Source organism: Rhagoletis zephyria, unplaced genomic scaffold (genome assembly GCF_001687245.7).
Source record: "Rhagoletis zephyria isolate East Lansing unplaced genomic scaffold, Rhagoletis_zephyria_1.1 Rzeph_scaffold_00173, whole genome shotgun sequence".
Lineage (NCBI taxonomy): Eukaryota > Metazoa > Arthropoda > Insecta > Diptera > Tephritidae > Rhagoletis > Rhagoletis zephyria.
In genome coordinates, this window is record NW_016157257.1 from 58181 (window position 1) to 69390 (window position 11210).

Consider the following 11210-nt stretch of genomic DNA (forward strand, 5'->3'; position numbering starts at 1 on the left):
TTTTTTTTTTTGCAAAAACGGTAAATTGCAAATATCTCAAAAACGGTACCATAGAATTAAAAATAACCTTGATTTTCGGAATCAGGGGGTGATTTTACATAAGAATTTCATAACGGCGTTTCTGGTAAAGAGAAAAAGTTGAAATTTGTGGTCCAGTGTTATCAATAGAAAGTTTACAGTAAAATTAACATAGATCGGGTCACTATAACCTATTTATTGTCTCCATACAACTGATTATTCAGATATGGGGTTTTACTGTAAAACTCCTTTATTTGGACGGCTAAAACCTTTAAATTTCGTAAGCTATTTTATAAATAATAATACAAAGTCTACTGAGAAAATCGTCAAAATTTAAGCTGTATGCTTTATCTCTTATACCACTGATTGTTCAGATACAGGTTTTTGCGGTGTCCTTTATGTATGTATCTCCTCTATCTATGTATGCTGTGAATATATAAATATTTTCAAATGCAGTAATCTGTTAAAGTAAAATTTTCAGATGTTGATGAAAGGTATGAAGCTTTCGGCATAGCCGAAGACAGTGCTGCTCTTACTTGTTTAATAATTAATTTGCACGGTTCACCGAAATGGAAGGGAATAATAATTAAAATTTGTTAAAATAATAATTATAATTTAAAATGGACTTTATAAGAAACCAGCATATTTTCACTTCGAGTCAAATGAATAATCTGCCTTATCCTAAGTTTCACCCGAAAAAAAATTCTCCCGAAAATTTGTATCCTGCCCATAATAAATACATGGAAACGAAAAGTGAAAAGTGAACCGGTTCGGGAATATGAAACTCGTGATAAGGCTGAATATATTTATACGTGTTTTCTAATCGATTTGAGAAATAAAAAACCGATTCCAAAACAAATGCGAGTCAATACACTTTTGAATTTCTGAGCGTATTGAAATTTGGTTTAAGCCTCCGTTTTAAATCACAGCGAACCGGGGCAAAACGCTTTATGTGTCGGTATAAACAAGTATATGTTTGCTGATTGCGTTTAGAATAGGGCTGTTAAAGATCAGTTAGTATAGACTTAATTTCAGTAACTGTGTTGGCGGTTAGTTAAAACTTAACTTGCCGTAAGCAACTTAAGAACCTGTAGCTTTTAGATTCTTAAGCTACGGCCTTACGGAAATTGAGAGCGGTGAGAGAATCAGGCTTGCCAGATTCTCGTTTTTGTATTTCTCAAAAAGAAGTGAACGCAAATATATTTTTTAGCGTTTGGCATTTTAGACGGTAAACGGTCAAACAGCTTATAAAGCATTCTCATTGAGCCATTAACTCGAGTTTATGGGCCATTTTGGAGAAGAGCTCTTAAACTCGAATTTTACCATACAAGAAGTATCGTTAAACTCTCCTTACACACCACTTTTATTTGGAGTTTATGCGAATGCAACCCTTTTTTTGACCCGATTTGGTTTGTGTCTTTGATAACCCAAACCTGAAACCAACTTTCCGACAGTTAGCCTGTTTCCGTACTGCAGGATTTAATCAGAATTAGTCCGAGGTCGTTCTGTGCACATAAGTCTAGAATATCAACAATCTAGCGATGCAAAAGCCAAAAATGTGGCTCGATTGAACTTTTTGTGCTGATTTCAACCCAACCCTATCTGGCCAAAGGAAAATATAAAGAAGATATCAATGGTTAAAGTTAAATTTTCTGATTTTTTTTAAATATTAATATCTTCTGAACACCATAACCTATTAAAAAACTAATGATGTCAAAATAAAGACAATTAATTGGTCTTTCATGTATGTATATAATTTATATGATTTTTTGTATTTTTAGTCCGGAAATACTAAAAAAACAAAATAAAATAAAAATAATTTTTTTTAAATGGCGTTTATATAAAATTAGTTTTAAAACTGGTTATACTATATACGTCGCATAAAAGGCATTTAAATTATGTTGAAATTACCATCACTAATTTTTTAATCAGTTAAGTAGTTTCCGAGATATTAAACACATAAGAAACAGATAAGTTGAACTTTAACCTCCTTTATTGACTTTGGTTTTTATTTGCACCAAAAAATGTTGGTATTGTTGAAATTAGCGTAAAAGGTTCTATCGATCCTCATTTCTTGTTTTTTTTATAGCTAAACGGGGTGAGAGGTAACAAGGTCAATTGACTTTATTTCCCACCCTGGTGCGAAATAAAGTCAATTGGCATTATTACCTTTTTCAAAGCGAAATAAAATCCATTGACATTAATGCTCTTTCAAACATTAAATTTGCTTCGCGGCGGCCCGCGTCCGCGCGCGCCTCTCCTAGTCACGCTACGCAGCCGCGTTTCTAAAATCACAAATAAGTTTTGGTGCAAATTGCGAAAAGAGGGTATTAATGAACTTAGGCCCTCGATATTTCACATTTTTATATTTGTAAGTTATTGGAAGATTTCTGCTATGTTTTGGCAACAACTTGTCTGCAGTAAAAAAGCATATAATTTGTGTTTCAAAAGTGTGTGAAAACCAATCAATTAACTTACATGATCTCGGTTCCGATATTAAATAATCAGTAATTGTTTATACCCGCATTTTGGCACATTGGCTTGAATGTGCCATCTAATAAATAGTGTCGTCGTTCTCCTTAGCTGCTTTTAAATGATGTCGTCACAAATTGCTGGCGGAGACATGAATACAGTGTAAGAAAATTCCTTTTCTGTAATTGTTTCCTTGTAGAAAGGCTGGTTTCTTTTCCACCTTAGATATTCCGAATTCGTTCAAAATATGCTAATTTAAAACGCAGAATTCTTTCACACTTACGGGGCAATATTTATTGTAAGAACAACATTTTTTTTATGAATCGACATACTTTAAGCATTGTTGACGCTATTTCCATTTGAATGAGACAATAGGGTCAATGACTTTATTTCCAAATTTTGTTGACTTTATTTCGCTTTTGAAAAGGTAATAATGTCAGTTGACTTTATTTCGCTCCAGGGTGGGAAATAGTGTCAATTGACCTTATTTCCGTTGATCTTGTTACCTGTCACCGCTAAACGGTTGGTATTCTAGACTTGTGTGTTAGATCCTGTAGTACGGGAACAGACTAAATGAGAATAAGAAAAAGTAAACAAAAAAAAATGTAAAGTTAAACTCTGGAGTTTCTTAAACACCCCAATGTGAACGCTTGACAGTAGTTCATAAACTCAAAACGTTAAACTCGAGTTAGTGACTCCATGAGAACGTAATATTAAGGAGAAAATACAAAAACAAAATATATCCGCTTCTGGCTTCAGTTGACGTGTTGAATAATCATTGATGATTTCTTACGGTAGTTAAATTAAGTTAAGTCTAGACTAACTGAGCTTTTATTGTATAAACTTATTTAGCTAAGACTATGCCTGTGTATTTGTAATATTTTTTCGCGCCTAAAACTTCACTATGCCTGCTGTGCTACTGCGTCTGTTTATATTCTCATTTACAGACTTGTCCTACAATCGTTTGGCGAAAGTTCCCAATGACTCGTTTCAGTATTTGAGTAATTTGACATTCCTGGATTTGTCCTACAATAAGCTGGTACGTCTGGAGCCGCAATCAGTGCGGCGATTAAGAAGTTTGCTGACTTTGAATATCAGCGGGAATGTGCAGATGAATCTGCATGACATGCGAGAAACGTTTGAGGTGAGTTAAGTCGTTCTACTTCTTTCTTCGGCAATTGTGTTTTAGTGAAGACCTATTTCAGGAGAAAACCTTTTGAACATGGAAGAAGAAGGCCATTTCTATCAGTTAAGATTAAATTTAAGTAAATTGCTTTTAATATGGCCTTGGATATTTTCGTTGAATAATATTTTTAAATATTGGTACTTTTGTTTACTTTTCAAGGTTTGTCAAAGTTTTGTTCCTTGAAATATATGTAACTACAGTTATATTTGAGCAATTAAAGCAAAAATAATTTGCTCGCATGTGCTCCATTTTGGTTTTCGAAGGACGAAACGGGATGAGCCGTAAAATTGTAATTTTTGAATTTTATTTACAGAAATGTTCAGTGTATAGGTCAAAGGAGAGTCGCATTGTTAACAGGTATAAGCCTCACCTTTAATTTGGTAAAAATTACGTTACGATTAAATGCCTTCTATTTGTCAAAGATCTATGAAAAACTCCGAAATATCGGTAGTTTTTTTTCAACTTTTTCTTCAAAACGAATCCGTTCTTGTCTTTTTCTGAAAAACTTTTTTATTTTTTATTTATTTTATTTTTTTCTTTATCAACAACATAACGTCGCCTTAGGCCCACTTGCAGAACATCCAGAGTTAAATATATAAATAGAGAAATAAGTAGCTCAGAGTTAAACTTTTATTTATTTAACTCAGACAATGTCTTGCAGCTAACAAAATCGACACAGAGTTAAGTAAACGAAGTTACTGTCGGGCAATTTTTAATTTTGTTGGCATCACAAACCGTTTTTGTCGTTTGTTTTGAATACTGAAATTTTTTTGATGTTTGAAATAAAAATAATATTGCCAAAAGCTCAACAAATATTCATTCAATAACAGAATAGAATGCAAAAAAAAATTATTACTTCTAATTAAATATATGTATGTGCTTAATTGTTCACCATTGGATTTACAAAGTGATAATTGCATTCTTACAGGTATGCAAAACCACACATCATTTTACATTATATTGAATTGAATTTTTTCGTAGTTATTTTACTGCAGTTTCAACTCGTTAAAACTATCTTGTTTTGGTCATGGAATCTCAAACTAAACGCGTTCGGGCTCCTAACTTTGCTACTAGCGAGAGCTTGCTTTTGTGCGATTGCATTGAAAAGTATAAGCATATCCTAGAAAATAAAAAAACCGATGGCACCAGCCTTTTAGCAAAGCAAAAGGCGTGGATAGACGTGACGCGGGAATTCAATTCGATTTCCACAGGATACTGCCGCACCATGGAAAGTTTGCAACAAAATTATAAAAACTTAAAAAAAAAGACTAAAAAAAACGCATCTTCTGCAAAAATGAGTATTCCGAGTATGAATATCAAGCACTTTGGAATTTCTTTTTACTGTAATGCTATTATCTAAATTTTTTTAGTTGATAAGACTACTGTAGTTGAAAACGTGGAGGAGTACGGTACGTCTCCTGATGGTTGGGAGAAAGTTGCCAGCAATACAGGTGCACCGGTGGACGCTTGCCAGGAAGCTTTCTCGGCAATTATCAAGGAGTCGGAAGCGGAAGAAAGAATTATAAAAAAAAATGTCATGGGTACTGGTCAGTAGTTTTCTTTATATGTATACTTAAATATGCTATACTTTTGTGTATAGTTACGAATAAATAATATTCTTATGTCAGGTGGAGGACCGATGGCTAAGTGTGTCGACAACCCCCTTTTTAATAAGGTGAGGGGTTTAGTCGGACCTGCCATTGACGGTTGCTATACAATTTATGATGGTGATAGCAGCCTCATCAAAGCTCAGGAGGGCATAATACCTATCGAAGCAGATTTAAATTTTGAAGGTGATTTTTCTTAATTATCTTAAGATTTGTGATATATTAATTTTAATACAGATGAACTTCCCATACAAGAACCGAAACAAAAAGAGGAAAAGGAAGAATACTTCACAAGTGATAGGGCAAATTTAAAAAAGAATCCTCATCCTCTGTTGGCACGTAAGTAAACGATAGCGTCGAGATATTTGTAAGGTTTAATTGCACCATTTCTAAGATTTTATTTGTTCACATCTGAAAAATTATCAGATCGAGGGCTTATATTGAACACCCTCTATCTGCAATTTCTGTGGTTTAACTGATTTTTAATACCTATTCCAACTTTGAAATCTGCTGCTAATAGTATATACTTTTAGCAAATGAAGAAACACTATGAAGAATGTTATCACTTTAAAGATATACAGTGGTGGAAAAATAAATAGGGACACGACATTTTAACAAATGTTTCTTTTATTTATTTAATATTTATTATTTTTTTATAAAAACATAGTTCATTATCTAACAAAAACCATTTAAATTCATATTTAAAACTTTGTGCAAAATTAAAAAAATTCTGCTAAATTGCATTTAAATATTAAACTTTTTATCAGTATGTAGTTTGATAGCCCATTAAATTTTATTTTTCTTAACTTTTGCACAAAGTTTGAAATATAAATTTAAATGGTTTTTGTTAGATAATGAACTATGTTTTTATAAAAAAATAATAAATATTAAATAAATAAAAGAAACATTTGTTAAAATATCGTGTGCCTATTTATTTTTCCACCACTGTAAGTATACATACATTTATTATTTTTTTATAAAAACATAGTTCATTATCTAACAAAAACCATTTAAATTCATATTTCAAACTTTGTGCCGGCAAAAAGTATTGGTACAGCGAATTTTGCACAACATATGCACCAATTTGTATTATAATATTTTTCCAACAATTTTTTATAAAAATATGGTTCATTCCACAACAAAAAACCTAAAAATATAATTTCTAAACTTTGTGCAAAACTCGCGAAAATTCAATAAATTTTCATGCAAATTTTCAACTTTTTAATCAGATTTTTTAGAATTTTTTGAGTATGCAGTTTTTTAGCCCATTAAAATCTAGTATAAAAAAATGCAAGTTCAGAGTTAGTCAAGAATCGTATTGATTTTTGAGATTTTTTTTTGTTGAAGTTGTTTTGCATTTTTTCCATATAAAGTATTTTCGAACATTTTTTTTTGTATGGAAGGACTGCGTGAAAAAAATTGCCAAAAATCAACGCAATTCGCAGCTACTTAGAACTTCTGCTTTATTACAATAAAAGTGATTGGGCTACAAATCTGCATACTCCACAAAATTCTAAAAAATCTGATTAAAAAGTTGAAAATTGGCATGAAAATTTATTGAATTTTCGCGAGTTTTGCACAAAGTTTAGAAATTATATTTTTATGGTTTTTGTTGTGGAATGAACCATATTTTTATAAAAAATTGTTGGAAAAATATTATAATACAAATTGGTGCATATGTTGTGCAAAATTCGCTGTGCCAATACTTTTTTCCGGCAGTGTATGTAAAATTCCCTTAAATTTTCAGGTAAACGAAAATTGCAAACAACCGCTAAAGAAACAGTAGCCAGTAAATTTAAATTACTAGCCGAGGAAAAAATGGCATTGGTATCGGCCCAAAAAGAACTTATAGACATTGAATTAAAAGATAAGGAAGAAATACTAGAACACAACCGCCTATTAAGAAAAATGGAAATTGAAGAAGCGAAAAAAAGATACGAATACGATGAGCAAGAAAGGCGGGAACATAACCGGATATTGAGACAAATGGAAATAGAGGACAAGAAGAAGAAATTAGAGCACAATGAGGCGATTAGAAGTCTTGAGCTGGAAAAATATAGGCAAACTTTGTAAAAAGAAGTTTAAATGAAGGCTGTCCGATGTTCACAAGTCCAGATACAAGATCGAATCTTGAAGAAAAAACTATGTGAATATTCAAGTGAAACTATTAATCTTTATATACTACATTTAAGCTTCTCTGTTCAAAAATAAAAACTAAATGAAAACCCGTAAACTAAAAATTAAAACAAATTCTCTTTTGTTAAACTAAAGGATATGTTTATTCAACAACATATGAGAAACAGAGGGTTTGTTTAGCAATAAAATTCATAATCGTCCAAAATATTGATCTATAAGCGCTTGACGGGCCCGATTTCCTGGAGAGGTTCTAGAAGAACTGTTGGTATTTTGTATTTCATTCCGGCTGTCTACAGTTTCTATCATTGCAGGGTACTCAGCATCGACAACAGGATCCGGATCTGCTTGTTGACGAGCAATATTGTGGAGAACACAAGTAGCTATAATAATTCCAGGTACTCTGCTCCAGTGCACTTGGATTCCTCTGGACAATATTGGAAATCTTCTTTTCCAAACTCCAAAAGTTCGCTCTATTGTATTTCGACTTCTTATCTGTGACTCATTGTACAGAGATTGCGCTGATGAACTCACATTTCCTAATGGAGTCATCATAAATGTGGTTTGAGCATAACCACTATCTCCAAGCAAACAGAAATCACCATATGCTCCCTGAACAAAATATCTGCGCTGATTACAATTGTCCCAAATGTGAGAATCATGAGAAGACCCATGCCACCTTGCAACGACATCGGTAAACAATAAATCTGCAGAACAGATTGCTTGGGTGTTTACTGAAAAGTAACCCTTTCGATTCCTATATATTTCCGCATATTCCCCTCCTGAAATTGAAGTAAACTTAAGTATACAAGTTTCTACTCCTGCTAGTTGCAAATACATAAATTGTACCTACATATGGATGTACATACCTGGCGACTTTATCCTGACATGAGTGCAATCTATAGCCCCAATGACCCGCGGAAATCGAGCAATTTCATAGAACTTCACTGCAGCTTTCCTCATGTCTTCTACCTCTGTCGGCATTCGTATAAATTCTGGGTACAAACGTGCTATAGCATCAGTAACTTTATGCACGATTCTGCTTGCAGTAGACTCATGGACACCAATGAAGTCCCCACACGTTACGAGTTGACTACCCGTAGCATAGAATCGCAATGCACATAGTAACTGGTTCATAGGAGATATTGCATTGCTATGGAACAAGTCAGTATTATGTTTAATGTGAATAAATTGAGCCGAAGTACCAACCTCTTTGAGCATTCTAACCACGGTTTAAGCTTGTCTAAAAGGAAAATAACGCTTTCCTTTTGCAAGCGAAATCTCCTGTGGAATGCTTTCTCTCGCAGATCATTATAATGATCACTTCGCTCCGCTGTTGATCTATTATAGAAATCTGAGTTGACGTAATCAATGATTTCCTCATCATCGTCAGAATGCACCAATTCGTTCATCTTTTCATTTATTTACATAAAATATTTCACAATTTAAAGAATTTAAATTTTATTTGTATTTCTAGTTTTCGGCAGAACTGACACTAACTTAACAATTTAACCCTCAAAATTTTGTGGGTTAAATATTTAAGTTTTTATCTCTGAGTTAATGCCTAACCTACTGTTGTGCAAGCCAATTTATTAATTTAACCGGTAAACTTCGAGTTAAATAGATAACCTGCTGTTCTGCAAGTGGGCCTTAGAGTGTAAACCTGCTAACGACAAAAAAACATATTTTACTGTAGAGGCAAAAAACTAAATATATCTTTAACTCTTAGTCTAAGGTGCAAATCCTACATATACATAGTTTGTTAATCGCGCGACGTTCTATGGCCCTAATCCAGAACGAATGAAAATAATTACGTTTTTATGGTTTTATTGGCGAATTTCTAACTAAGCAGGTTTTAGTTTTTGTATTTTCAAAATTGAAGTGCATTTAGCAGGTTTTTTTTATGAATAATATTGTTTCTATTTTATTTTTTGTGATTACGAGCTCAATTTAAATGTTAATTAACATAGTATTCCATAGATAAGAACAATTACATATATATAAAAAAATACAACAGATTTATTCTTCCGTTTATTGCAACAAAAATAGGCAGTTTATAAAACATATATTAGTAACTATACGTGAAGTATTCCTCTCTCAAATTAATAGTACAAAGACCACATATAAGATAATTTAAGTAGGAACTCAATAATGCCAGAAAGTATGATACATATTATTCAATCATGAGGTAAATTGTTATAGTAGGCGTGGTAATCTTCAGGAAGTAATCGTTTGAAATACTGGAGATATCATACTTTCTGCGAGCAATCGTACGCCAACTCTCGTATAAATTCGGAAGGTGAGAAAACGGCAAGGAAACAGTTACTGGGGATTTTCTTTGCGGTATAACTTCCCATTCGTTGGAGAATCTTAGTTTGAAATGTATGTCGCCACTTGGTGTATACCGTAGGGCTCGTATATCAGTTACTTTAGCAGCATCTTTGCCGCGACCGGGACGAATGCTATTAAAGAATTGAACTGTGTTAAAGATTTTAAAGAACGTGTAACTAAGATAAGTTACGTCATATGGTTTTGTATTTTTTCTAGCTGATCTACATACTTCAATGTATTCTGCAGGAACATGGATATCTCTTTTCTTAAGTGCTCGTTCGATAGTGGAATGGTTAAAATCAGCTTCCATTTGGGTATGGCCTACTTCAAGAAACTTTTGCTTAATAATGATATTGTTATTTATCGCTGTGGATAACAAAGCATTAGCCATAATACTGTTTCGGTTTTGATATGTGCATTCGTCGCTATAAAAAATTACTGTAATCGGCTCCCCGGAACTATTATTTGGTACTACATTTTTTTCTATCAAATCTACCCACACGCTGGAAAACTCTTCTGCATTTAATCTTCCTTCTGTTTCGTTCCACAAGTAACAATAATTTCATTGAGATATAAAAAATTAAAGCTTATTCGCTGGCTATTACCGGCTTAAACGCATAAAGTAATACTCTAAGATAGAATATCTTCGTATCTTAGAATTTGAATTTGAACTGATTGTACTTAGCAGCTTTACAGGCTAACCTAATATTCGCGGCTTGCGTTTTGGTACGCATGCCGTCGAATTTGTTTTTTTGCGTCACCCGAAATTGACTTGCATGCGTTTGCATTTGATTTCATTGAGCGAAACGTCAAATCAAAATGTCACGCAGAACAAAAATTGGAAATTGAGTTAGCTTCATACGCACGCCGTTCAATTTCGGTTGATCTCATACAAGTTGCATGTGCATCAGAAATTTTTGACAATAAATTGGCGGCGTGCGTGAATATTAGGTTAGCCTGTTACTCATCAAACAATTTTTGACAATTATATTTTTATATGTATTGACGTATTTTTTTGCTTGCTAACCGCGGAATCGCCTACTCCTTCGAACTGCATCAAAAGGTCAATTTTACCAAAAAACGTATTAAGCAGGTTTACACTCTAAGCCGACGATAAATATATAAAACATATACATACATCAATTTTCTCAAAAAATTTAGTATTTTGTGCGAGAAGATAGAGAATATATTTTTGGATTTTACTGCAATCAGTTGTGATAAGAGGGATTTTTACTAACTAAAGATAGGTACGTGGGTTGAGTAATAAATTGCGGTACATTCATATGTGAGTAATAATTGTGGTGGTCATCACATTTTGTGTTGACTTACAAACTTAATTCAAAATTTTTATACCCGAGCGCACTTGTGCACAAGGGTATTATAACTTTGTTCACATAACGGTTGTTTGTAACAGGCAAAACGAATCGAGATAGATATAGACAAATGTATACATAAATGATCAG

The 11210-nt window shown here is 33.0% G+C and overlaps 3 protein-coding genes across 4 annotated transcripts in view; 2 read left to right on the top strand and 1 right to left on the bottom strand.

The window, feature by feature from the left end:
* Positions 1-11210, top strand: part of LOC108356474 (chaoptin-like) — a 313273-nt gene that overhangs the window by 39045 nt on the left and 263018 nt on the right. The window contains exon 4 of the mRNA XM_017607582.1: positions 3438-3634. Within this exon, the coding sequence (XP_017463071.1) occupies positions 3438-3634 (197 nt within the window). The remainder of the gene's footprint in view (positions 1-3437; positions 3635-11210) is intronic.
* On the top strand, positions 4245-7388 carry LOC108356494 (uncharacterized). Of its 2 annotated transcripts, XM_017607608.1 has the most exons (4): positions 4245-4983; positions 5047-5469; positions 5521-5622; positions 7031-7388. In XM_017607608.1, the coding sequence occupies exons 2-4, from the start codon at positions 5298-5300 to the stop codon at positions 7354-7356; spliced, it is 600 nt and encodes a 199-aa protein (XP_017463097.1). In that variant the 5' UTR covers positions 4245-4983; positions 5047-5297; the 3' UTR covers positions 7357-7388. The 2 variants fall into 2 exon arrangements, with proteins under 2 accessions (XP_017463097.1, XP_017463087.1); XM_017607598.1 differs by having other exon boundaries at positions 4245-5469.
* On the bottom strand, positions 7591-8845 carry LOC108356484 (putative nuclease HARBI1). Its single transcript, XM_017607590.1, has 3 exons — positions 8626-8845; positions 8286-8569; positions 7591-8198 (listed from the first exon to the last, which is right to left on the bottom strand). Exons 1-3 carry the CDS (start codon positions 8826-8828, stop codon positions 7609-7611), a joined length of 1077 nt encoding a protein of 358 aa, XP_017463079.1. The 5' UTR covers positions 8829-8845; the 3' UTR covers positions 7591-7608.